The sequence below is a fragment of the Argopecten irradians genome, chromosome 8 (assembly GCF_041381155.1).
Source record: "Argopecten irradians isolate NY chromosome 8, Ai_NY, whole genome shotgun sequence".
Taxonomy (NCBI): domain Eukaryota; kingdom Metazoa; phylum Mollusca; class Bivalvia; order Pectinida; family Pectinidae; genus Argopecten; species Argopecten irradians.
The window spans coordinates 17105266-17132146 of record NC_091141.1 but is presented as its reverse complement, the minus strand read 5'-3'; the positions used below and the strand labels follow the sequence as shown (position 1 = coordinate 17132146).

The 26881-nt window shown below is 35.1% G+C and overlaps 1 protein-coding gene across 18 annotated transcripts in view; it reads right to left on the bottom strand.

Annotated features, from left to right (window-relative positions):
* Positions 1-418: 418 nt before the first annotated feature.
* Positions 419-26881, bottom strand: part of LOC138329525 (vinculin-like) — a 66820-nt gene continuing 40357 nt past the window's right edge. For 2 of the 18 annotated variants that reach the window (XM_069276568.1, XM_069276574.1), the window contains 10 exons: positions 26452-26499; positions 25897-25917; positions 24689-24793; positions 18974-19098; positions 18170-18285; positions 17645-17768; positions 16976-17066; positions 16147-16185; positions 9386-9509; positions 419-4145 (listed from right to left, as the gene is read on the bottom strand). In XM_069276568.1, coding sequence (XP_069132669.1) covers positions 4100-4145; positions 9386-9509; positions 16147-16185; positions 16976-17066; positions 17645-17768; positions 18170-18285; positions 18974-19098; positions 24689-24793; positions 25897-25917; positions 26452-26499 — 839 coding nt within the window. In that variant the 3' untranslated portion in view covers positions 419-4099. The other 16 variants (XM_069276569.1, XM_069276576.1, XM_069276572.1 and 13 more) reach the window with 11 other exon arrangements.

The window sequence follows — 26881 nt, the reverse complement described above, 5'->3', positions numbered from 1 at the left end:
CCCAAAATGCAATATGCACAACTAGAGTCCTAGGGGAACCTACATATGAAATTTGAGAAAGATCCCTTCAGCACTTTCTGAGAATTAGCGGTAACAAGAATTGTTAACGGACGGACGGACGGACGGACGGACGGACCACGGACGAAAGGCGATTTGAATAGCCCACCATCTGATGATGGTGGGCTAATAATGGGTAGCAGTAGTGTTTCTAGTCTCTTCTAAACAAATGGTACAAATGTATTTGGGGAGTATAACCCCACCAAGCTGAGACCTCACGTGTTGACTAAGAGCTCAAATATTTAATCCAAAGCTCAAAGAATATTTTCTTAAGTTCAAATTTATGGCTTTCTCATGTCGACAAGAGAACATTGTGTAGTGTATATAGTTTGTGGAAATCAATAAGAAGTCAACTCCAACGTGTGTTTATAAAGTGTGAGATTTATTGTATACAAATATATCATAAATTTGCTAAAGGCACTATTAAACAGTATAGAGTGTAAACAAAAGTGGGTTGGGTTTTACCAAACACAATTTTATACTTCTGTGCCCATAAAAATCAACATTATACACAGGCAGCTAATTGCACTTAAATATAGCAAAATATAAAATATTTGGAGAAGATAAAAATTAGCTTCATAATTGGAAAACATATTCTCTTACAACAAGTGATATCTATAATATAGCTTTATAAATATATTAACTCCATTCCTCCCTATGTGTCATAAGTAGGCTTGACCATATCAATGGAATAGGACAGTTCACTTTTGACAGGAGGGGTCAGAGGTATAGATTACAGAAGAGTAATCTTTCCATTAAAGTCCAATTATATTTGTACAATAGTAACATTAAAAGGCTAATGATCGATGTATACAACTTCATGCTTCATAAATGATTGATTGTTAAGTACCACTAAAAATTTGAAAACTGTGAAGATTCAATCATTCCTACACAGATATTATGGACTCTTCAATTTTTTGTTCTAATAAATTTCATTTTAGGGTAATAACATTTCACCTGCTTTTCTTCAAAAAATCCTTGATAGTTCAGCAGTTTTGTACTTTAACAGACTATAGTCTAGGAATCAATGTGACTGTACATGATGAGGCCTGGTGAGAACTTTATTAAGATGTGTTGAGTATTGTTAACAATCTAGAACTTCGGAGAGTCTAACTCCATTCTGATCTATCTGAATTACTTCCCTTTGTTTTCCAGAGGTACTGATGGAATGAAACAGAGGGCATTAACTCTGGAATACCAGACTGGCCTAACACCTGAGTAAAACCATGTGGTCATGGAGACAATGAATTTTACACAATGTGTTCCAGAAACAAACCAAACAGATAATATTAATGTATCATTTAGAACTTATTATCCTATCCAATGCTGACAATCTATTATATCCATCATATAACAACATTTATTCGAAGGATATGTGACACTTCTAAACAGAAATAGATCAATTGTATACAATTATTTGGTAATGTTGTTTCACATATTAATAATCATTGCTCGTATGTCAAATCTCGATTCTTAACATCTAAGGTTGAGAAAATGTAATAGGAGTTTCAGAAAATAAAACATAGAATCCTAATGCTCAACCTTATAAACTATACATCTTTTTAAATTTCATTCGGTTTTTTCAGGTCATGGTTAAAATGACAGAAAATAATCAAACTGTATTCATGATTGCTCTAATAATTTAGCAAATGATAACATGTAATATTTCTAAATAATTCCATTAAAGAAATCCAAAACTCAACTCATACACTACTTTTTATAACAATAATGAATGTAAAATTATCTCCCTTTAAAACAGTTACTCTTTCAAGAAACATTAAGCAAAGGATTGCTATTCAGAAGCTACCAAATAACAGTAAAGAATGTTTGATCGGAAACTCTTCAATCAAATAGTCAAAAAAATATATACTAATGTAAAATGTCTCATAAGTACAATACAGTAAAGGATAAGTAACAGAGTAAAATATGGGCTACAGGATGACTAGCTATGGCACAAGCAATATAATGTCCCGCAGAAGATTATTCAGCAAGGTTTTACAGTAGAATCTATTTACATGTTCTGGCATAATATCCAGGATAATACTTACAGACACAGTATATAAAGATAGTGTGATACATACTTAGCTGGTAAGAGTCTGGTTTGAAGGTTTGTATAAAATAAAAATTATCGTATTAAATACAATACAGAGTTGTATACATAATCTGCAATTTTCTAAAGACATTCTTCTTTCATTTTTGCCTAGTAGCAACATACAATTTCATTCTTTAATTATGGAGAAAATCTTGAATTTCAGTAATTTGTCATTCTAAACAAAATCTGTTACATACTTCTTATTAAAGCGGTTTTGACAGTATGTTGGTAACAAATTATCCTATTTTCCATCAAATGCCATTTTCCTTATGAAATAAATTGATAATGAAACCTTAATTAGAACATGGAAAACATTGAATCCTATGAACATGATGCTCCTACATAGTAAAGACAAGGAATTAAAGCCTTATCGTAACTGCTTGATTTCTATTGGCCGACAGATGAATGAGGTATCTCTTTGGTAATATATAGTAGGTGTAAAGTCGTCATACTCCCTCAACACAAATTGATAAACATTAATGTTATATAGATGATGTATATTGAAAATAATTTATAAGTATTATAGAAATACGGGGGTTTCTAGATCCTTAAATGACATGGGGGAAGTAGGATTAGTCCTACTTTCCGTCTTTCCGTCGATTGTGATGTCACAAAATTATGTCAAAATATGACGTCACAATCACGACAAGTGACAGTCAATTGTACTTTATCAATATCGTTTTCGTTCTAGAAACTAACAAAATGAATTTCTTGTATTAAAAGTATTTAGAGATTATGGTTTTATACCGCATGATTACTTAATAGCGATATACACGGACCGTACCAGGAACCTAATGAGTTAACATACGTAATTGATAATTAATATAGCACCATGTCGTCATAAATAGGGCGTCCCTAGGACAAATATCTTTACATCCATTTATATACAACAGCACACAGCAAACAAACATCAACACAGAGCTCTTTCTAGCTAAGCTCTAGTAAAAAAACAAATACATACAAAAACAAAAAAATATTCTAAATGAAATGATTGAAATAGGAATTACGCATAAATGTACATGTATAGCTACATTAAAGGGAGACAACAATATTTGACAGATAACATGGGGCTAGCATGGTAAATTACAACTTTTTCAGGACAAATAACTGTAAATTTTCAATGTTTCTCTATAACTGTTGTGATAAAGACTACGGTAAAAGTTTTTTTAGTTTTTTTAAGAATTGATGATAATTGACGGAAAAAGGAGAAAATCAGAGTAAAACAATAGTACTCTTTTATCACACAAAATAGTGTTTGATACATTTGTGGATTCTGAAATTATTACTGATCATGAGTATCAGATTTATACTGATCATAAGTATCAGTAATTGATGTCAACATGTTGTAAGCCCCATAAATATGTTTCCCAGTATACTGAAAATCACACATACTCCACTAATATGTTGACTATACCAAATCAATTTGAAGTTCTGTATAATTTCCACTGAATCCAATCAATGATCATAAAATAAAGCTGTTAATTCTTTTATATTTTCACTACATAAATAATATAATGTGAAAATATTAACTTTCATATCCTGGAATTGAAAAAAGTATCTTTTTGGATTCAGACTCACAGCATAGAGGCTGGTTGTAAAATACTGTGACTTTTTATCCACTATGCCAATATGGCATATCTTTCTTGTTTCAAATTTTTTAAGAGCAAGCAATTCAAAAGAACTACTAAGTCGTTTGTTATAATGAGCCTATACATACACATTTTTTTAAAATGATTTTTCTTCAATACACACAGACATTCGTATAAGAAGCTATATTAACCCACATGTACACATTTACTGACAACAGCCTGTACAAACACACTATCCCGCCCCAATCACATGACTTTTCCCTGTCCAGTCCTGCACCAGACCATTCTATTCTGTTCCATGGAATCTCCAGCCTGTTCCTTCTACTAGAATTTGTATCCTCTACCATTGGACCATTCAGTCTCATGAGGTGTACCACGGTCTCTTCCTCAACCAGCGGATTGTATATCTGGAACACATAGTAATTTCATCAAATTATCTTCAATATCAAACTGGAACTGATATACTGTATTTTACAGATCATAAGCCAAAACTTTCCCCATGGAAATCAGGAATGCAACTTATAAACCAAAGTGGCTTATATGTGGACAAAACTAAAATCAGACGATAATTTGAAAAAAAAAGTGTAAGATAATTGCAGATATAGCTTATACACTTAAAATACAGTTTCTCCGAATCTTCCCTGATGTTTTCTGGGAAACTAAGAATCCTCCAAAATTTTGAATGGCACAGTTTTCTCCAAACTTGGATGTGTGACACACCAACTAAGAATCTAGCCTGACTTGGAGTGAGATAACATCCCAGTAAAACACCAATATGATCACAATACAGATCTTTATACTCTCACTTTGTTTATGTAACAAGGTGAAAATAAATATCTATATTTTAAGTAGATTGGTGAAAAACCAATCTAGAATCTACCCTGATTACTGTGAAACATTTAACCTGGAGTCTACCCTGATTTAGTGTGAGACAGTTACCAGGAATCTACCCTGATTAATGTGAAACATTTACCTGGAGTCTACCCTGATTTAGTGTGAGACAGTTACCCGGAATCTACCCTGATTACTGTGAAACATTTACCTGGAGTCTACCCTGATTTAGTGTGAGACAGTTACCAGGAATCTACCCTGATTAATGTGAAACATTTACCTGGAGTCTACCCTGATTTTGTGTGAGACAGTTACCAGGAATCTACCCTGATTAATGTGAAACATTTACCTGGAGTCTACCCTGATTTAGTGTGAGACACTTACCAGGAATCTACCCTGATTTCTGTGAAACATTTACCTGGTGTCTACCCTGATTTTGTGTGAGACACTTACCAGGAATCTACCCTGATTTATGTGAGAACAGTTACCAGGAATCTACCCTGATTAATGTGAAACATTTACCTGGAGTCTACCCTGATTTAGTGTGAGACAGTTTCCCAGAATCTACCCTGATTTCTGTGAAACATTTACCTGGAGTCTACCCTGATTTAGTGTGAGACGCTTACCAGGAATCTACCCTAATTACTGTGAAACATTTAAATGGAGTCTACCTGATTTTGTGTGAGACAGTTACCAGGAATCTACCCTGATTAATGTGAAACATTTACCTGGAGTCTACCCTGATTTTGTGTGAGACACTTACCAGGAATCTACCCTGATTAATGTGAAACATTTACCTGGAGTCTACCCTGATTTAGTGTGAGACACTTACCAGAATCTACCCTGATTACTGTGAAACATTTACCTGGAGTCTACCCTGATTTTGTGTGAGACAGTTACCAGGAATCTACCCTGATTAATGTGAAACATTTACCTGGAGTCTACCCTGATTTTGTGTGAGACACTTACCAGGAATCTACCCTGATTAATGTGAAACATTTACCTGGAGTCTACCCTGATTTTGTGTGAGACACTTACCAGGAATCTACCCTGATTAATGTGAAACATTTAACTGGAGTCTACCCTGATTTTGTGTGAGACAGTTACCAGGAATCTACCCTGATTAATGTGAAACATTTACCTGGAGTCTACCCTGATTTTGTGTGAGACACTTACCAGGAATCTACCCTGATTAATGTGAAACATTTAACTGGAGTCTACCCTGATTTTGTGTGAGACAGTTACCAGGAATCTACCCTGATTACTGTGAAACATTCACCTGGAGTCTACCCTGATTTTGTGTGAGACAGTTACAAGGAATCTACCCTGATTAATGTGAAACATTTACCTGGAGTCAACCCTGTAAGTAGCCTGATTTTGTGTGAGACAGTTACAAGGAATCTACCCTGATTAATGTGAAACATTTACCTGGAGTCAACCCTGATTTTGTGTGAGACAGTTACCAGGAATCTACCCTGATTAATGTGAAACATTTACCTGGAGTCTACCCTGATTTTGTGTGAGACAGTTACCAGGAATCTACCCTGATTAATGTGAAACATTTACCTGGAGTCTACCCTGATTTTGTGTGAGACAGTTACCAGGAATCTACCCTGATTAATGTGAAACATTTACCTGGAGTCTACCCTGATTTTGTGTGAGACAGTTACCAGGAATCTACCCTGATTAATGTGAAACATTTACCTGGAGTCTACCCTGATTTAGTGTGAGACAGTTACCAGGAATCTACCCTGATTAATGTGAAACATTTACCTGGAGTCTACCCTGATTTAGTGTGAGACAGTTACCAGGAATCTACCCTGATTACTGTGAAACATTTACCTGGTGTCTACCCTGATTTTGTGTGAGACACTTACCAGGAATCTACCCTGATTAATGTGAAACATTTATACCAGGAATCTACCCTGATTTGTGTGAACACTAAATCTACCCTGATTAATGTGAAACATTTACCTGGAGTCTACCCTGATTTTAGTGTGAGACACTTACCAGGAATCTACCCTGATTAATGTGAAACATTTACCTGGAGTCTACCCTGATTTAGTGTGAGACACTTACCAGGAATCTACCCTGATTAATGTGAAACATTTACCTGGAGTCTACCCTGATTTTGTGTGAGACAGTTACCAGGAATCTACCCTGATTAATGTGAAACATTTACCTGGAGTCTACCCTGATTTAGTGTGAGACACTTACCAGGAATCTACCCTGATTAATGTGAAACATTTACCTGGAGTCTAACATTTAGTGTACCTGGAGTCTACCCTGATTTTGTGTGAGACACTTACCAGGAATCTACCCTGATTAATGTGAAACATTTACCTGGAGTCTACCCTGATTTAGTGTGAGACACTTACCAGGAATGTCTCACACTAAATCTGACTTACCAGTGAAATGTTTCATTTACCTGGAGTCTACCCTGATTGTCTCACACTAAATCAGGGTAGACTCCAGAAATGTTTCACATTAATCAGGGTAATCTGTCCTCACACAAAATCCCTGACATTAATCAGGGTTAATTACTGTGAAACCTTGTAACTGTCTCACACAAAATGGAGACAGTTACCAGGAATGTACTCTGATTAATTGAAACATTTACCTGGGTCTACCCTGATTTTTGTGAGACACAGTTTTGTTTCACACAATCAGGGTAATCTCTACCCTGATTAACCAGGAATCTACTCTGATTAATGTGAAACATTTACCTGGAGTCTACCCTGATTTTGTGTGAGACAGTGTAATCTACCCCTGATTAATGTGAAACATTTACCAGTCTACCCTGATTTTGAATGTGAGACACTTACCAGGAATCTACCCTGATTAATGTGAAACATTTACCTGGAGTCTACCCTGATTTAGTGTGAGACAGTTACCAGGAATCTACTCTGATTAATGTGAAACATTTACCTGGAGTCTACCCTGATTTTGTGTGAAACAGTTACAAGGAATCTACCCTGATTAATGTGAAACATTTAAATGGAGTCTACCCTGATTTTGTGTGAGACAGTTACCAGGAATCTACCCTGATTAATGTGAAACATTTACCTGGAGTCTACCCTGATTTTGTGTGAGACAGTTACCAGGAATCTACCCTGATTACTGTGAAACATTTACCTGGAGTCTACCCTGATTTTGTGTGCGACAGTTACAAGGAATCTACCTGATTAATGTGAAACATTTACCTGGAGTCTACCCTGATTTTGTGTGAGACACTTACCAGGAATCCACCCTGATTAATGTGAAACATTTACCTGGAGTCTACCCTGATTTTGTGTGAGACACTTACCAGGAATCTACCCTGATTAATGTGAAACATTTACCTGGAGTCTACCCTGATTTTGTGTGAGACACTTACCAGGAATCTACCCTGATTAATGTGAAACATTTACCTGGAGTCTACCCTGATTTAGTGTGAGACAGTTACCCGGAATCTACCCTGATTACTGTGAAACATTTACCTGGAGTTAGCCCGAGATACTCTGGCCCTGACACCAGACTTAGACATCATGACAGATAGATGTCTGGTTTAGGGCCAGAGCGCAGTAGTACTAGAAAACCTGGAATAAGCCGACACCGTTTGGTATCGGGCCAAGTACTCTCCCATTCAGACTGACCACAGAGAAGCACCACTAACCTTAGTCTATACAACAAAAGAATATCATTTCTACCAAAATATAGCAATCTGCCAAGATTAAAGATGACTTGCATACCACGAGAAAATGGCGACGACGACGAGGGAAATTTAAAGTTGCGGAAAAGAAACTACTGTGTTGACACAATAGAATGTGCATGCGTGATGAAATGGATGGCTATGAGTAGATAAATTATTCATTTGTTAAAAGACCAAGGTAAGTGGCGATTCTCGGTAGTAATATTTTGTAAGTAGCCTGAATCGGAGAGTGCCTGGCCCGATACCAAACGGGTGTCGGCTTATTCCAGATTTTCGAGTACTACTGCGCTCTAGCCCTAAACCAGACATCTATCTGTCATCTAAATGTCTAAGTCTGGTGTCAGGGCCAGAGTATCTTGGGCTAACCTGGAGTCTACCCTGATTTAGTGTGAGACACTTACCAGGAATCTACCCTGATTACTGTGAAACATTCACCTGGAGTCTACCCTGATTTTGTGTGTGAGACAGTTACCACGAATCTACCCTGATTAATGTGAAACATTAACCTGGAGTCTACCCTGATTTTGTGTGAGACAGTTACCAGGAATCTACCCTAATTAATGTGAAACATTTACCTGAAGTCTACCCTGATTTAGTGTGAGACAGTTACCCAGAATCTACCCTGATTTCTGTGAAACATTTACCTGGAGTCTACCCTGATTGAGTGTGAGACAGTTACCAGGAATCTACCCTGATTACTGTGAAACATTTTCCTGGAGTCTACCCTGATTTAGTGTGAGACAGTTTCCCGGAATCTACCCTGATTTCTGTGAAACATTTACCTGGAGTCTACCCTGATTTAGTGTGAGACAGTTACCCGGAATCTACACTGATTACTGTGAAACATTTACCTGGAGTCTACCCTGATTTTGTGTGAGACAGTTACCACGAATCTACCCTGATTAATGTGAAACATTTACCTGGAGTCTACCCTGATTTTGTGTGAGACAGTTACCAGGAATCTACCCTGATTAATGTGAAACATTAACCTGGAGTCTACCCTGATTTTGTGTGAGACAGTTACCAGGAATCTACCCTAATTACTGTGAAACATTTACCCAGGATCTATCCAGATTTTGTGTGAGACACGTAACTCAATATCTAGCCTGATTTTGAGACACTTACCCGGAATCTACCCTGATTTTAATTGAAGCAGCTTCTGCAGCCCTCACTGTTTCTTTGACAGCCTGCATGAGATTCTGGGCGTTCCCGACAAGCATCTCAGTAGCTTCCTGGTCTTCCTCTGAACCTGTGATATGTCAGAAAGTCAGGAAATGATAACCATGGAAGGTCTAAATATTTACTTGTAAATTTATATATCTGAATGTGGAATTATCATCAAAATACCAATCAATTTGACTTATTATCATATAATGTATGAAAACTACAGATACAAAGTATAGAAATATAAAACGCATCATCATACTGCTGATAAGAATTTTCTGAATCCTATTAATTAATAACTAAAAGCCTTTGTTATGACAATGTCATCATGAAGTGTTAGTCAAGCTTATTAATGATACACACAGCTTTAAGTGCTAATATAATTTCTTATATAATGAAAGGCCCAATTGACTTGCCATATTTGCCACATTTTATACATTAAAATTCTTCCTCAGAAACTATCAAGGTGGATTATCACTTCAATTGACCTATTTGGTTTGTGATTATAACTGAAATGATGGTTACAGGTGTTCCCTAAGAAATCAGACTAAAATTACATGCCATATGTTCACTATAATTAGCAACTATGGTGCCTAAAATGGGTTTCAACATAAGTAATATCATTAAAGATCTAGCTGTTCACTATATATATATATATACATACGTCTCACAATTTCTCTATTACACAGAGGGTGAGATGCTCTTTAAAGACCTAATATTAGCTTTGCACGTTTTCGTTGAAAACTATGGTAGCAGACTCTCAAACAAGAGGGCAATTAAGGGGTATAGTGGTAAAAGGTCAAGGTCTGCATTGTAAAAACATCTCAAAGACTAGAATTGCATGTGGTCCATGAGGAAACCTTATCCCCCCCCCCCTTAACCCCAAGTAAATGTTTAATTGTTTTATTACAAAGAACTCGACAGGAGGTTGAGATATCTTGTTCTGATATAGATTACGCACATATACACTTTATGAGGATTATTGCTACGAAGTATTGTTGCAATCACTCCAGTAGTTTAGGAGTAGTAGTTGATCAATTGTTGGGTAGAGTAGAGCATAATGAGGAAAATCCAAAGCAATTCATTGCCTATGAGAAATATATAGATGGAGGAAATCTCTTGTCATCAGGGGTTTTTATACGAGTAAACCAAGCAAAGTGTATGGCAAGTTAACTGGAATTTCATACAGAATATGACAAACCTGTACCAACTAGTCAAAGGTTGGTTCAAAAATTGTTTCAAAATACAAAAGTTCTCAGTACGATTCATCAGAAAGCGTTAAAGCACTTACTAGACTCTGTTCCATGGCAACAGGCACGCAGAAAAAGCAGGAAAAAAACCAAGATGCAAGTGGGTTAGAAATGATCATGAATGGTTATATATAGCATAAATAACACACATGGACAACAATACATTATTGTTCTAAAATCTAAAGGCACAACAAACAGCTGTATCTCAGTAAATGTGTGTATCATACATAATATCACAAAAACATACAAGTTTTGGTTAAAAGTAAAACTGGAAAAGACTTCAGATAAAAAAGTTTTAGCAGACACTTCTCAGGTACATATTCGATGCTTCGAGAATGTGCTCTATGGAGAAGCAAATGAGTATATTTGTACATCTCTACAAGTTCAGAATTTTTTTGGCCAAATAATCCAGGTACTTAACTCAAAAGTGTACTTAAAGAGTGAAAAGTACCAGTATTAGCCAGGACCAGTAAAATACTCAAATTGAAGCACAATAAAACATTTTCGCCATACAAGGTTAAGTTGATGATGTTCAATATTATATATAAATATCAATATTTCAAATCAAATTGAAATTGAATCTTTTTCAATTACCAAATTTAATAAGAGCATGAAATGATTAAAAAGTTAAATGATAATGTACAACCTTTGAAAAACAGCAATGGAAATATCTATCTGAATGTAGGGCTATTGATATTGTTACTTTATGTGTAATATTCATAATTTGAATTTTTCAAAAACTTCAAGAATCATGTCTTAAGCTTGAAACACCAGAACACCAGATATGTATGTGCATATATATGTGATCCCAATTACCAAAGCCAGAAAAGTTATGTACAAGAATATGTAGAATACAATGATCATTGTTGGTACATATATCTGGTTTACTGTGTGTATAGCATGTAAATGTATAGTGTATACCAAATAGAAAGCAACAGAATAAGACAGAATGATACATTGACAGGATGAGAAGTCTGTTATATCTGGGCTATTGATCTGTAGAGTGGATAGTATTGAAAATTAGTCTGTACAATTCTTTTATCTAAATACATAATCTTCCATATTAATTAAGATATTGGTAATGATCTGTAGAGTGAATAGTATTGAAAATTAGTCTGTACAATTCTTTTATCTAAATACATAATCTTCCATATTAATTAAGATATTGGTAATGATCTGTAGAGTGGATAGTATTGAAAATTAGTCTGTACAATTCTTTTATCTAAATACATAATCTTCCATATTAATTAAGATATTGGTAATGATCTGTAGAGTGGATAGTATTGAAAATTAGTCTGTACAATTCTTTTATCTAAATACATAATCTTCCATATTAATTAAGATATTGGTAATGATCTGTAGAGTGGATAGTATTGAAAATTAGTCTGTACAATTCTTTTATCTAAATACATAATCTTCCATATTAATTAAGATATTGGTAATGATCTGTAGAGTGAATATTATTGAAAATTAGTCTGTACAATTCTTTTATCTAAATACATATTTTCCATATTAATTAAGATATTGGTAATGATCTGTAGAGTGAATATTATTGAAAATTAGTCTGTACAATTCTTTTATCTAATTATATATTCTTCCATGTTAATTAAGATTTTGGTATTGGATACAATGACACACACACAGCAGCTGTATAGTGGTTATCAAATGAATTACCTGGTAAAAGCAGTTAAAATTTTCTCCTTTTCCTTTTTTTGGTACAAGTTAAGTTTTATTTTGAATATGAGAAGACACCCATTGGAAGATTTTGATTAAAACTCATTAGTAAAGTATATATGGTACTCAAGTTTTAACACATACAAGCAACATAATGTACACACAACTACAGAGAAACTGACCACTGACGGTCAGATGATTCACTGACCACCTTTGACATTTATAGGTACACCAGAAATTGACCAGTAAGTCGCCCAGTACGGAAGGTGTTGTGTATATGACAATAACAAATACACACCAGACAATGACTTGACAGTCTTTACATGGCTGATGCAGATCTCCCCTACTGACCCTACTGACAACTGGTCAGTGGGCCAAAAAAATGACCTAGGTTTCTATAAACCTGCCTGGTGACTTTATAACCTTTCAGTACTAGGTGACCACACCATTGTCTTAATGTAACTCTTATTCTACGCTTCATAATAACTCAATATAAAACAAGAAGGTCGATCATTTAAGACATTAAGGCCCATCCTTAATTTGAAATTAGGATGAAATGAGACACGACAAAAAAGGAGTTAACCCTAAAAAAGAAACCAATATTTGTATTATTTTTTGTCCATGGATCCCATTTTAATATTGATGATGTAACATTTCTATAAGACAAGAGATCCCAGAGGGATCTTAGCGCCCACCAAAGAATGATCTATGTCTGACAATGGAAAGAGGGATCTTTTCCCTGCTTTTCAAACTTTTTCAAACACACGACATATAAAATTTGAGACAGATCGCTATAGTACTTTCTAAGAAATAGTGGTAACAAACTTCAACAATGAAATCTAAGATGGCGGCCGGTTGGCTATCTTGTTTACCGATCAGTCCCGAAAGGCATTATGCATCAGTCCTAAAAGGTACTATGCACAACTATGGTACAAGGGGAACCTACACATAAAATTTGAGAGAGATCCCTTCAGTACTTTCTGAGAAATAGCGGTAACAAACTTAAACAATCAAAATCCAAGATGGCCGTCGGTCGGCCATCTTGTTTTACCGATCGGTCACAAATAACAATATTGCACAACTAGGGTCCTTGGGGAACCTTCATATGAAATTTGTGAACGATACCTTTAGTACTTTTTGAGAAATAGCGGTAACAATCTTTAACTATCAAAATCCAAGATGGCCGTCCTGTTGGCCATCTTGTTGAACGATCGGTCCCAAAATGCAATATGCACAACTAGGGCCCTAGAAGAACCTATATACGAAATTTGAGAAAGACCCCTTCAGTACTTTTTGAGTAATAGCTGTAACAAACTTTAACTATCAAAATCCAAGATGGCCACCTGTCGGCCATCTTGTTCACCGATCGGTCCTAAAATGCAATATGCACAACTAGGGTCCTAGGGGAACCTACATATGAAATTTGAGAAAGATCCCTTCAGCACTTTTTGAGAAATTGCGGTAACAAACTTTAACTATCAAAATCCAAGATGGCTGCCTGTCGGCCATCTTGTTGACCGATCAGTCCCAAAATGCAATATGCACAACTAGGGCTCTAGGGGAATCTATATATGAAATTTGAGAAAGATCTCTTCAGTACTTTTTGAGAAATAGCAGTAACAAACTTTAACTATCAAAATCCAAGATGGCCGCCTGTCGGCCATCTTGTTGAACCGATCGGTCCCAAAATGCAATATGCACAACTAGGGCCCTAGGGGAACCTACATATGAAATTTGAGAAAGATCCCTTCAGTACTTTTTGAGAAATAGCGGTAACAAACTTTAACTATCAAAATCCAAGATGGCCGCCTGTCGGCCATCTTGTTGACCGATCGGAGCCAAAATGCAATATGCACAACTAGGGGTCCTAGGGGAACCTGTATATGAAATTTGAGAAACATCCTTTCAGCACTTTTTGAGAAATAGCGGTAACAAACTTTAACTATCAAAATCAAGATGGCCGCCTGTCGGCCATCTTGTTGAACGATCGGTCTCAAAATGCAATATGCACAACTAGGGCCCTAGGGGAACCTACATATGAAATTTGAAAAAGATCCCTTCAGTACTTTTTGAGAAATAGCAGGTAACAAACTTTAACTATCAAAATCCAAGATGGCCGCCTGTCGGCCATCTTGTTGACCGATCGGAGCCAAAATGCAATATGCACAACAAGGGTCCTAGGGGAACCTGTATATGAAATTTGAGAAACATCCTTTCAGCACTTTTGAGAAATAGCGGTAACAAACTTTAACTATCAAAATCCAAGATGGCCGCCTGTCGGCCATCTTGTTGAACGATCGGTCCCAAAATGCAATATGTACAACTAGGGCCCTAGGGGAACCTACATATGAAATTTGAGAAAGATCCCTTCAGTACTTTCTGAGAAATAGTGGTAACAAGTATTGTTAACGGACGGACGGACGGACGGACGACGGACCACGGACGAAAGGCGATTTGAATAGCCCACCATCTAATGATGGTGGGCTAAGAAAATGTCACAGACATCTGGTCAAGGTTTGAACTTAACATGCTCTTAATGGACACTCTACTATTTGATATAAATATGCCTTAATTTATAAAAGCTGTTCCTTTTGAAACTGAGATAAGATTACATTATATTTAACTTAAGATTGGATGCATTTTGAAAGCATGGAGTACAAAATCATTCAGAAACATGATAATGATGCAGCGGAGAAAATTAAAGCATGATGCACTAATCTACAATTTCATAACAAGCATGATGCACTTATGACATGAATAATTATTTGACAATTAAAATAGCAAAAAAGATCATTCATATGCAAAACCTGAAAAACTATTTCATATTAGGTTAAAAACAACAACAAACAAAGTCATGTTTTCTCCCACTATCACAGGAAATCCTGGGATGTATACGTCTCGCATACATCCCTGCTGGATCATCATATTCTATCTCAAAATAAAATTTTAAGCAATCAGCAAGATAATCAACAACAGATCAATTCTAGTTCAAATCTCAAGATCTACACTAACAACAACTGATCTCAGCCAAAATACTGAGGCACAATATTACAACCAGATTCAAATGTTATCATCCACAGATATCAAATGTTATCATCCAGATATCAAATGTTATCATCCACATCCAGATATCAAATGTTATCATCCATAGATATCAAATGTTATCATCAGATATCAAATGTTATCATCCATATCATCCATATATATCAAATGATGGCGGTCTAGTCCTTGTGGAGTCATTCTGCTTAGATACCTGGGTCCAGTTGTTCAAAAGGTGATTAGTTTAATCATATGATTGGTAAACTTTTCAATTATTATTTGCTGCAAAATCTGTGATCATATCTTTTCTAAAATGAACAAATAGATATAGAATGGAATTCTTCAGTTTGTTTGTCAAGAAATTATTTTATCTTGATTTGAAAATTGTCGTTAAACTGTGATTTGCCTATTCATCTTTTGAACAATTGGGCCGAGGTAATGAAAATTCATTTTTACAATTTAAGTTAAATTTCAGTAAATTATCATATTTTCAAATCAGAAAATTTCCAAACTACAATAAGGGTATTTGAATTACATTGTATTTTAAATTATATAAAAGAAATGAAATCTGGAGACATGACTTGACCACTTAACTTTACACCCAGACTGAGCCGTCAGATGATATCGTGAACTCTGCACACAACCACACATTTGTTGGTCAGTTTTAGTTTGGTACTGTGGGAGGGGAAGTTTTATGTGTGGTTTAGTTAGTGACCTCTGTACAGGTCGTGGATCATGCTAAAGAGAATTGAGCTTTACCACAGGCTATCTCACTGCCGTCAGGTGCTGGTATAGGCTCTATGTTGAAATGTTTATAAATCAGTAGGTTTTATCTCACTTATATCAATAACTTACAACAATCATGGGAAATACAAATAAGCAAGAAAATTGGTCTGATCCTTAATGAAATGGTAAGTATCTTTTCTAAATAACATCAATCTCTTATTACAAGCCAAAACCATGGGTAATACACACACGCTAATAAATGGATTTTTTGATGTTAGAACATTTACAAATCAGTATTTTTCTCTCAATAATATCAATCTATTACTACAGTTCAGAACTACAGGTAGTATATTTGAGCTAGTTAACTGGTCTCAATGATCCAGACTTTACACGATCATTTACACAGGTTCGTAATCTCTTATTTATAGGGTAATATACATAGGTAGCTCCTACAATCTTACGTTAGTCTGTGCTACATTGAAATGTTTACAAATAGGTAATTTCATATCCTTCTATATTAATATCTTATTCAAACGAGCATTACTGAGTGTATTTGGACTTTTTTAAATGATTGATACATAATGAAGCCAAAAATGTTCAGCTTTTCTTTTTCAGTAATGATAAAATTTTAGTAAATCACTTCATAAATGTCTTATGATGATAATATCAAACATTATCAAAACACTGAAAACATATTTGGAACTAAAATCTCTCCACTATTTTTTCATTAATGGACAGTATTCCATGGCTATAACTAAATCTAGGCTAATACCTTTTTTAACAGATTTATACCTATCTTCGAAATCCAACTGAAATGTTTCTTATATGATATTATCGTATACACATTGACCTATAAACTGACCTTGAGCTCCTAACATGGTTGCCTTGACTGTAGACAAGATCTTCAGCTGTGTACCTATGGTTGGGATACGTTCACACACTTGTAACAGATTCTGAAAAAAAAAAGATAATATATAAAATACTATCTCAAAAACATCAAATAACAAGACAATACGATAAATTCAACTTCCACACATTGTTTGTACCAAGGTTGTATTCCACCTTGTTTGAGATGGACCCATATACAAAGTTTGATGTCCCAGTTCCTCACTGGATAGAGCCCGAACAGAGCTTTTTCTGAAATTTAGGTCAAGGGTAAAATGAAGGTCACAGTGACCTGATTAATATATGATACTACCCAGTTAGTGCCATTACACCAAGCATGAAGTTTCAGTATCTTCTCATGACAAGGATATAGAACTGACTGATGCTGAACCATGGTATAAACTCTCTTGTGTTTCTCTGGGAGATTTGGTAATATCAAGATCTTACCTTCATTTTATCCCAATAATAAGCCCCCTTCAACAGTTTATTGCAAAAAAATAAATAAAACGTTTGTGGAATATGTAAAGATTCAGTGTCGGTTTTCCTAATTTGAGAAGATGTCATAAATACATAAAAGCACTATACACACAGCATATATTGTGTCTGCCCTCTAATAAACCCTAATAAAGGAGAATGTCCTGCTTACAGTTCTCATTTTTTTGTCTGTACATTCTGCAGCCAGTTTCTTAGCGAGCTTTGTCACTTCCTCTGATGCTTCAGCGATTTTCTTGGCAGTAGATATGAGATCTTTCTTTGTTCCTCCCTCACCTCTGAAATCAACAGGATGTTCGAGTTTACAGATATACAAGTTCTATACCAAAGTGATCTCCCTTTCACCTCACACCGTCACCATTCTAGTGAATTTATTTACTGTTTTTCTTTCCTTTTTTGTCAAGAGTTGATAATAAATTCACAGTGTGCGGTAAAATATATCAGAATAATATCGAACAACGTGCAGACATATATATACAAGTCCATATTGCATACAATGAATTCAGGAATATAAAAGATTTAGAAAATATTCAATTTCAATATATCTGGTACAATTAATTGCCGATTTTGTTAAACATACATGATTATATAACATTTGTAATTATTTAATCTTTAGATTGAAACAATTAACGTGTAGAAGTGGCTTGCTGTGTAGTGTAAGTTAGAGTACTAAAGTTACCTGACTAGCTGACTGAGTTTGGCCATCAAGATAGCCATGCGTTTGGCGGCACCGATGATTTCGTTATCTTTACTAGACCACTGTTTTGTCTCCATGTGTAAGGCATGGGCAGCCATCTTAAATCAGAAATTAATACATAATGTCAAGTCTTGAACAAATATGTAACATTTCATAATGTATACTGTGTATCTACAAAACCTGGGGTCAGACTGAAATTTGAAAACAGATTAATTGAGAGTTTGAACCTAAAACCTATTCTATTCATCAATGCTTTGTATGGGGATATATTCAGACAGATTTGGGTAATATCATTGGTTTATTATGTAACAGCAATATAACAATGTTGAGATGTCATTGGTTTATTATAGAATAGTAGTAAAGTCAACAGTTCAGGGTTTGATCACTGGGTGATTTTCATTATATTAACACTGTATGGGACTGAAGCAATGTGCCTGATATGTTAGTGTAAAAATTGTGTCAATTAACTATGCAGATATTCCATCTTTGCATATTACAGAGTTAGCTCCCTTGTTAGTAGGTATTGATTGTTACGTCATTATTTTGTAAGCACATTTGGTGTTGTATTCTTTGAAAAGTATGACGTTATGCTCGCAAACACATGACGTCACAATCAATACCTACCTGCAAGGGCAGATACAAAATACAGAACATATGTATCACTGTTCTTGTAATAAGAGCAAGATATTGGAAGAACATATATATCATATATCATATTTATCATAACACTTGAAAAGCTTTTCTTCTATTAAATAAATGTAAGTTTAAGATAAGCATGCAGTTTACCATGATAGGCTGGTTTGCCTGAGGTACGGAGGGGAAGATCATGTCTTCCTCGTCGTCCGTGTCTGGGGGTGGGGGTCTGGGTGGGGTCTGATCTGTAGGCAGGGGAGGGCGGGGCGGGGCTCCATCTGTAAACAAACATATATCAATAAATCAGTTTCAATGTTTATTATTTTATATCTAATCAATTTAACAGTCTCAGTCCTATAAAATAAAACAATGCATAAAATGTCCACGATTAAAGTACAGAAATGTATTTGGAAAAGAACAGAAATGATTGAAAGAGTTTTTAATTCAGAGTGAAATTAAAAATAGAGCTTAATCATACTAGAAATAGTGAACTATATATTACATGAAAGTAAAATATGACAAAAGATTAACTATGATTACCAGTGAAAAGATAGAAACATAATCAACGATTCTTGTAAATGTAGAAACAACAGACTTCAAATGCATCATGCAATAGTGAACATTAAATATAAGAATTGTACGGAGAGTGTTGACATAGGATGTGTGCCACAAGTTTATTTGTACACATGCAGGGATCCAAAATCATCTCAAAATCACCAACTACGGGGAAAATTCAAAACCATTCTGGCTCATTTTTTCATGAATGCCTTTAAGAAAAATCTTTCTCTATAAATATTATTGATTCAACATTTAATTAACTTCAAAGACTTTTTATTCAATTCTGATGATGAACTATCAAACAGATATTATGATCTATGTATGTCAATCTATCTTGGGTAATATGTTGATTTTAGTTGTTCCTCTGTATAGAAGGTTGAATACACAATAGCAATTGCCATAATTGTAATGGATACAATGTTAAAGGCAAAGCTAAAAAAAGTGGTTAATGAAAAGCGCTTTAAGTATAATAGCTTAAAAAAGATAAGCAGGCCCAGAGGGCCTGTATCGCTCACCTGGTTTTTTGTTAGTAATTATCACAAGACTCTGACAATTAGAAAAATAAGCAAATTGACTCCCAAAGTTTAATTTTGAATCACAACCATACAATGATGCTATTGATACCATACAAATATGCTATCCAATACATAGGTTCAGAGACAAAGCAATTTATATGAAAATAGTAGCCTAATTGACCTTTTGACCTCGCATCTATTGCCGTCTAAGGCCCTGGGGGTCAGCCCTATCATTTGTACAATTTCAAATCCCAACCCTATAAGGATGCTACCATTGCATTATAAGTGCTCTTCCATTCTTAGTTGCAGAGAAGAAGTCGTTTATATGGAAATAGCTAAATTGACCCCTTTTGACCCCACCCTTCAGGCCCCCGGGGGGTCAGCCCCATCATTTGCAAAATTTTGAATCCAAACCCTATAAGGATGTAACCATTGCATTATGAGCGTAATCCCATGTTAAGTTGCAGAGAAAAAGTCATTTATATGGAAATTGACCACTTTTGACCCCGCCCCTCAGGCCCCCGGGGGGTTAGCCCTATCATTTGCACAATTTTGAATCCCCACACTATAAGGATACTACCATTGTATTATGGGTGCTATACCGTGCTTAGTTTCAGAGAAGAAGTCGTTTATATGGAAAGAGCCAAATTGAACCCTTTTGACCCCGCCCCTCAGGCCCCCTGGGGGTCAGCCCCATCATTTGCACAATTTTGAATCCCCACCCTATAAAGATGCTACCATTGCATTATGGGTGCTATACCATGCCTAGTTTCAGAGAAGAAGTCGTTTATATGGAAATAGCCAAATTGGCCCCTTTTGACCCCACCCCTCAGGCCCCCTGGGGGTCAGCCCCATCATTTGTACAATTTTGAATCCCCATCCTATAAGGATGCTATCATTGCATTATGGGTGCTATCCCATGCTTGGTTTCAGAGAAGAAGTCGTTTATATGGAAAGAGCCAAATTGAACCCTTTTGACCCCGCCCCTCAGGCCCCCGGGGGGTCAGCCACATCATTTGTACAATTTTGAATCCCCAACCTATAAAGATACTACCATTGCATTATGAGTGCTATCTCATGCTTAGTTTCAGAGAAGAAGTCGTTTATATGGAAATAGCCAAATTGACCCCATTTGACACCGCCCCTCAGGCCCCCGGGGGGTCAGCCCCATCATTTGTACAATTTTGAATCCCCACCCTATAAGGATGCTACCATTGCATTATGGGTGCTATCCAATGCTTGGTTTCAGAGAAGAAGTCGTTTATATGGAAATAGCCAAATTGACCCCATTTGACCCCGCCCCTCAGGCCCCCGGGGGGTCAGCCACATCATTTGTACAATTTTTAATCCCTACCCTATAACGATACTACCATTGCATTATGAGTGCTATCTCATGCTTAGTTTCAGAGAAGAAGTCGTTTATATGGAAATAGCCAAATTGACCCATTTGACCCCGCCCCTCAGGCCCCCGGGGGGTCAGCCCCATCATTTGTACAATTTTGAATCCCCACCCTATAAGGATGCTACCATTGCATTATGGGTGCTATCCCATGCTTGGTTTCAGAGAAGAAGTCGTTTATATGGAAATAGCCAAATTGACCCCATTTGACCCCGCCTCTCAGGCCCCCGGGGGGTCAGCCCCATCATTTGTACAATTTTGAATCCCCACCCTATAAGGATGCTACCATTGCATTATGGGTGCTATCCCATGCTTGGTTTCAGAGAAGAAGTCGTTTATATGGAAATAGCCAAATTGACCCCTTTTGGCCCCGCCTCTCAGGCCCCTGGGGGGTCAGCCCCATCATTTGTACAATTTTCAGTTAGTAGCCCATAAGGATGCTACCAGTCAAATTTTGTTGAAATCCGACCAGCGGTTATGGAGAAGAAGTCGATTGTTGACGGACGGACGGACGGACGGACGACGGACGACGGACGACGGACGACGGACGACGGACGACGGATGCCGGACGCCACGGTATGGCATAAGCTCACCTTGGTCCTTCGGACCAGGTGAGCTAATAAGCATATTAAAATGTTCAATAAAATAATAATTATTTTAAAATAAAAAAAAATGGTCTGATAATATGAGGCTAATAATCGGAAAAAATATAATAAAAAATTTTTTCAATCAAAAGCTCCAGATTAAAATGATCAGACTGAAACTGATAAATACATATTCTGTATTTACATATGACAGAGATATCTGTCTTTGCTGATAGGTATTGATTGTGGCGTCATTTGTATGTGAACATAACATCATAATTTTCAGAGAAAACGAGGTGACTCACAACTAATGACATCACAAAAGATACCTAAATGCAAGGGAGGTAACTCTGGAATATGCAAAGACGGAATAATTGGTGTAAAATAAAATGTTTGGTATATAATTATATCCGTGTTATATATATAGACTATCTGGTATCACCTGGGAAACACAGGTAACCACTTTGCATGTAAGGAGCTGTGTTACTCCTATCTAGGGGCAAAGCACCTGTAAATTTAAATACACACTTATAAACATTGTAGGTATAACCGCAAAATTTTGGTAAATTTATTTTTTGTTTTATCTCTTTCCTCTTGATTTTGCCAAAAGTTAAGCAGAAAATATTTTATTTACCAACATACACTGAGCATGATACATCTTTTTTTTTCTTGTGTCTTTCTCTCCCAACCCCTCCAAAATTTTTTTTTTAGTACTTATAGTTTACATTTTACAATGTACTTTATATTCATGTTATTATATATTGTTTGGGAAACATAAGTTGCATATATTCGCCTTTAAGTCCATATTACATAAAATTAACTCAGGAATATAGAAGACTTGGAAAATACAAATATATTCAATTTCAATATACCTGATAAAATTTAATTAAGCATACATGATTACATACTATTTCTGACATATTAAATTTTAAGGTTGAAACAATTAACGTATTGAAGTGGATTGTTGTGTATTGTAGGGAAGGGTAATGATTGGACAGTGCATTTCACCAATCAACAGTGAGATACAAACATTAGGTGCATCAAGGTCACCTGCTCTGTTGTTAGGAGATACGGCCGATCTGTTGGCCAACGCGTTACGAAGTTCTGAAACATGCATATACTACACTATAATCATTCGCTAATTAGTTCAAACATTGAAACTACGAACTACAATGTTGTACATCAGCAACCAAGATACCTGAAACTTTAGGATGTAATAAATTGAGGCATTCATACAAAAAAATACCATTCTGCAATCCATTCCTGTAATTGAAGGTATGGCGCCTTTCAGGATTAAACTGGTGCATGTTTAATAATATGCGAATTATTTTTAAGTTTTTACTCTAAGTAATTTTTTTTTTTTTTTTTTTTAAATCTTTGGAGTTCCAATAATTTGTAAGGGAATAGAAAGAAATAAGAAGACCATTATTAAAGCCAGAAATTCTACATGAGCCTGATCTCTACACCAATGTAGTCCAGCTAGGCGTCTCTCTAGGTCGGTAATCATGCTGTATCTCTAGTGAGGAGACTTCATCAGACTCGCTATCATGGGAATGTAAGGAAAGACTGCATTTATAATACTACTATTATTCTAATAGAGGAATCTGATCAGGTTCTCTCCTATATCTGGGTAAAATGTCTTATTGAAATTATCATAACAATTTCATAACAAGTCCATGTCAACCTTATAAACTATCCTCTGATTTCATTTTGTTTTTATTAATCACCTAGAATTGGTTGCTTATAAATTCTTCAATATAGAGGAATAATTTGAGAAATTGAGTTAGAGAGTAACATCTTAAATGCAATCTTAATTTACAAGAGGAGTATTACAAGTGTAAATAGCCTGATCAGGATGCAAACAAATCAGAATGCCAGAAGTTTATATACTACTAGTGTCTTGAAAAGTAAGTTCAGTCCGCAAAATATGCATGTTGATTTAGAAGAGGGAAGGTAGAGCAAAAAATGAAGAAAGAACATCAACAATAACCAATAAACCAGTACAATCACAATGTAACAAAATAACAATAGATAGAAGAAAGGAGGAAATTAGATAAAATAAGAATTGAGAAAAGAAGAAAAGAAACAGATGAAAATACAAAGAAGGCAAAAGAAAAAGAGATGACAATAGAACTGAAGGGAAGACAGAAGAGTTAAAGATGAGAGAGAATATTAAAATCCTGACAAAGGCATTGTTATCAACATATGACATCCAACACCAGGCATCTATATGTTTATAAACATACATCTTATTACACATCTAAATCAAACTTTATAACCTCAATCCAGACTCCTCCAAACAATTCAAATTTTGCTAAATAGATACACATAGAAATTGCCAAAACAATATCATTGGGTGACCAATTGATCACAGAATTCTGAAATAAAATTGTGGCTTCTAGAAAGATTTTTATTTATATTTTTGTATATATTTTGTATGGGACCATAAAATTTCAACAATTATGAAGAAAACTTCATCTAGAAGCATTACAGATTTAAAAAAAAAAGAAAAAAGTGTTTTTTTGGTTGGGTTTTTTTTTGGCTTCTTCACAAGTTCCCCATGCATATGAAATAAGAACCGGTGAAATAAGAATCTTTTGTCAAACCTAGACAAATTTACAACAGAAAATATATCTATCAAAATAAGAAAAAGTTTAAGGTTGTTTGGAGAAATCTGACATTTTTCTGTAACCGCAGGCAAACAGGGCAGAAAGACTGATTTATTAGTACAGGTGGACAATGCACAAGATTTCCTGAAACAAATCCAAAACCAATATCAATCCAATACAAAGAGAAAATTCTCCATGACAACCTCGGCCATAGTAGCTGAAAGGATCCTGAGGGGGAGGAGGCACCGGGGGTGGGGGTGCCTGGGGCGCAAACTGGCCAGGGTAGGCCTCCTGTTGTCTCATTGTGGCTGAAAGGTCAAGGTCATTCATGTCTGTTACTATAAATACATGTATAACATGAGTACTAATTATGTTATGGAGTACATGGCTACTTTCATGTCATATATGACTTTATATATTACATAAAGAATTAGTAGGTTATTTATAATAAACCATAATGGTAACAAATCATTTTTAACCATTTTTTTTCAAATCTTTACAATAATCTCATATTCACACTTTTAAAATATCTTAAGCTAACCTTCACACTTAAATTTTCATTCACTAGATATTTTGCTTATTTTGAATATGATATATCAATTTTTTTGGATAATCAAAGACATTTCACTAAATGTCTAAACTAGTCACCAGTTCGTCAGTGAATCCTGAATATCATCATCTAATTTGACAAAATAGTCTTTGATACATGAAAGCTCAATACCAAGAGTGGATTTCTATAGTGTAATGTAGCAATATACATAGTTATCTCCCCTTACCTATATGTACATACATGTACATGTATCCTTTAAATTGATGTTCTTTTATATAACATAAGCACTATATTCTTATTTATTCAAAGAAAATAGAAGCAAATGAAAATGAATTAAGGCAATTTTCACAAAAAAAAGACTTTTGTTTAGCTTTCAAATACAATACCAAATGCTGAAAAAACTATATTTTATATGTGCTTTTTGATTAATTGAAAATTTAACTATTGATTCTTGATATATATTCCCAAATAATGAAGCCCATTAGCCAGTTGCCATTAAAAATGTTCCAGCACCTATCTAACAACTAAACTCATTATAGTGTACAACAAAATCAAAAATTATTTGAAAACTTTTACTGAATTTCCTAGATGTTACCGCTGTAACCATAATAAAGCAAACAAAAAAATAACAAACATTTCACTACAAGTCAAGACATAAGCACTTCTAACTACCAAGTAATTAAATAAAGATGCAAAGATTTCTCAAACATCAGCATTTAATATTAATTGTAGTAATATAGACACCACTTTTACCAGTATATATATATATATATGATGTGTGATATTTATATTTTCACAGAATGCAACACGACCATTTACAGAACTGTACACACGATATTGATGTATGATATATCAACTCACACTGATGAGGATAGCATCGGTCTATAAAAAGCAACAAAATGAAACGTCTTTTATCACCCAGTCACAGATATTCTATTTATAATTTGATAATTGGAAAAACTTTTCTCATTGATAATAATATCTAACACTTATATGTCAACAAACTTACAATCTGTATCTAGCAAAATATCTTCCAGCATTTACTGATGTCATAAATACTATGTCCAAAGTATTAGAGCAAAACACATATATAAATTATATTAAAACATAAATCTACAGAGATAGGTTCTACTGATAGTATTAATGAAATTTGGGTGTTATTAGGAAAGTCTGATGCATCACGCATCAGATATTAAAATTATAATTGTTATGTGGACTTATTTTAAAATAGGGTGCGCAATACTAAGAAAGAAAACATGGTACTGATGGAAAATTGAAAGAAAAATCAAAATAACTAATAAGCTCAACGTATTACATGATGACCTCCATACAAAAAACAAAACGTGATGAAATAAAATGTGATGAAATGTCGAGGGAAGGTGAAAAGGATTGTGGGATAGGTTGTTCTTGTTGTACCTTCTGGTTGTGGCATCATGTGGGATCCATCTGCAAACTGATCTGGAACTGTGGGAAAACAGGACAAGCAGACGTACAGTTCCCATAATACAACATTCATAATGGAGAAATAAAATGGATGATATATATTTATACAGTATAATTTCACACACAAATATCATGGTGATCGACTCGTACAAAACAACATTCAAAATGGATGAAAAAGATGAGTTGTCTTATTGAGGTAAATGTGATATATATCTTCAGTTATTATGATACAAATTAAATATGGTTATATGGTTGTTATGAATTAAACAATATAATTATACGGAAAGGTTCACAAACACATCAAACATCACTATAGCATGTGTGACATATATAAGGATAATACCAAATCACACTACAATTTATGTATTTAGTTACCTGTTCATTAAACGTATGATTAATATCT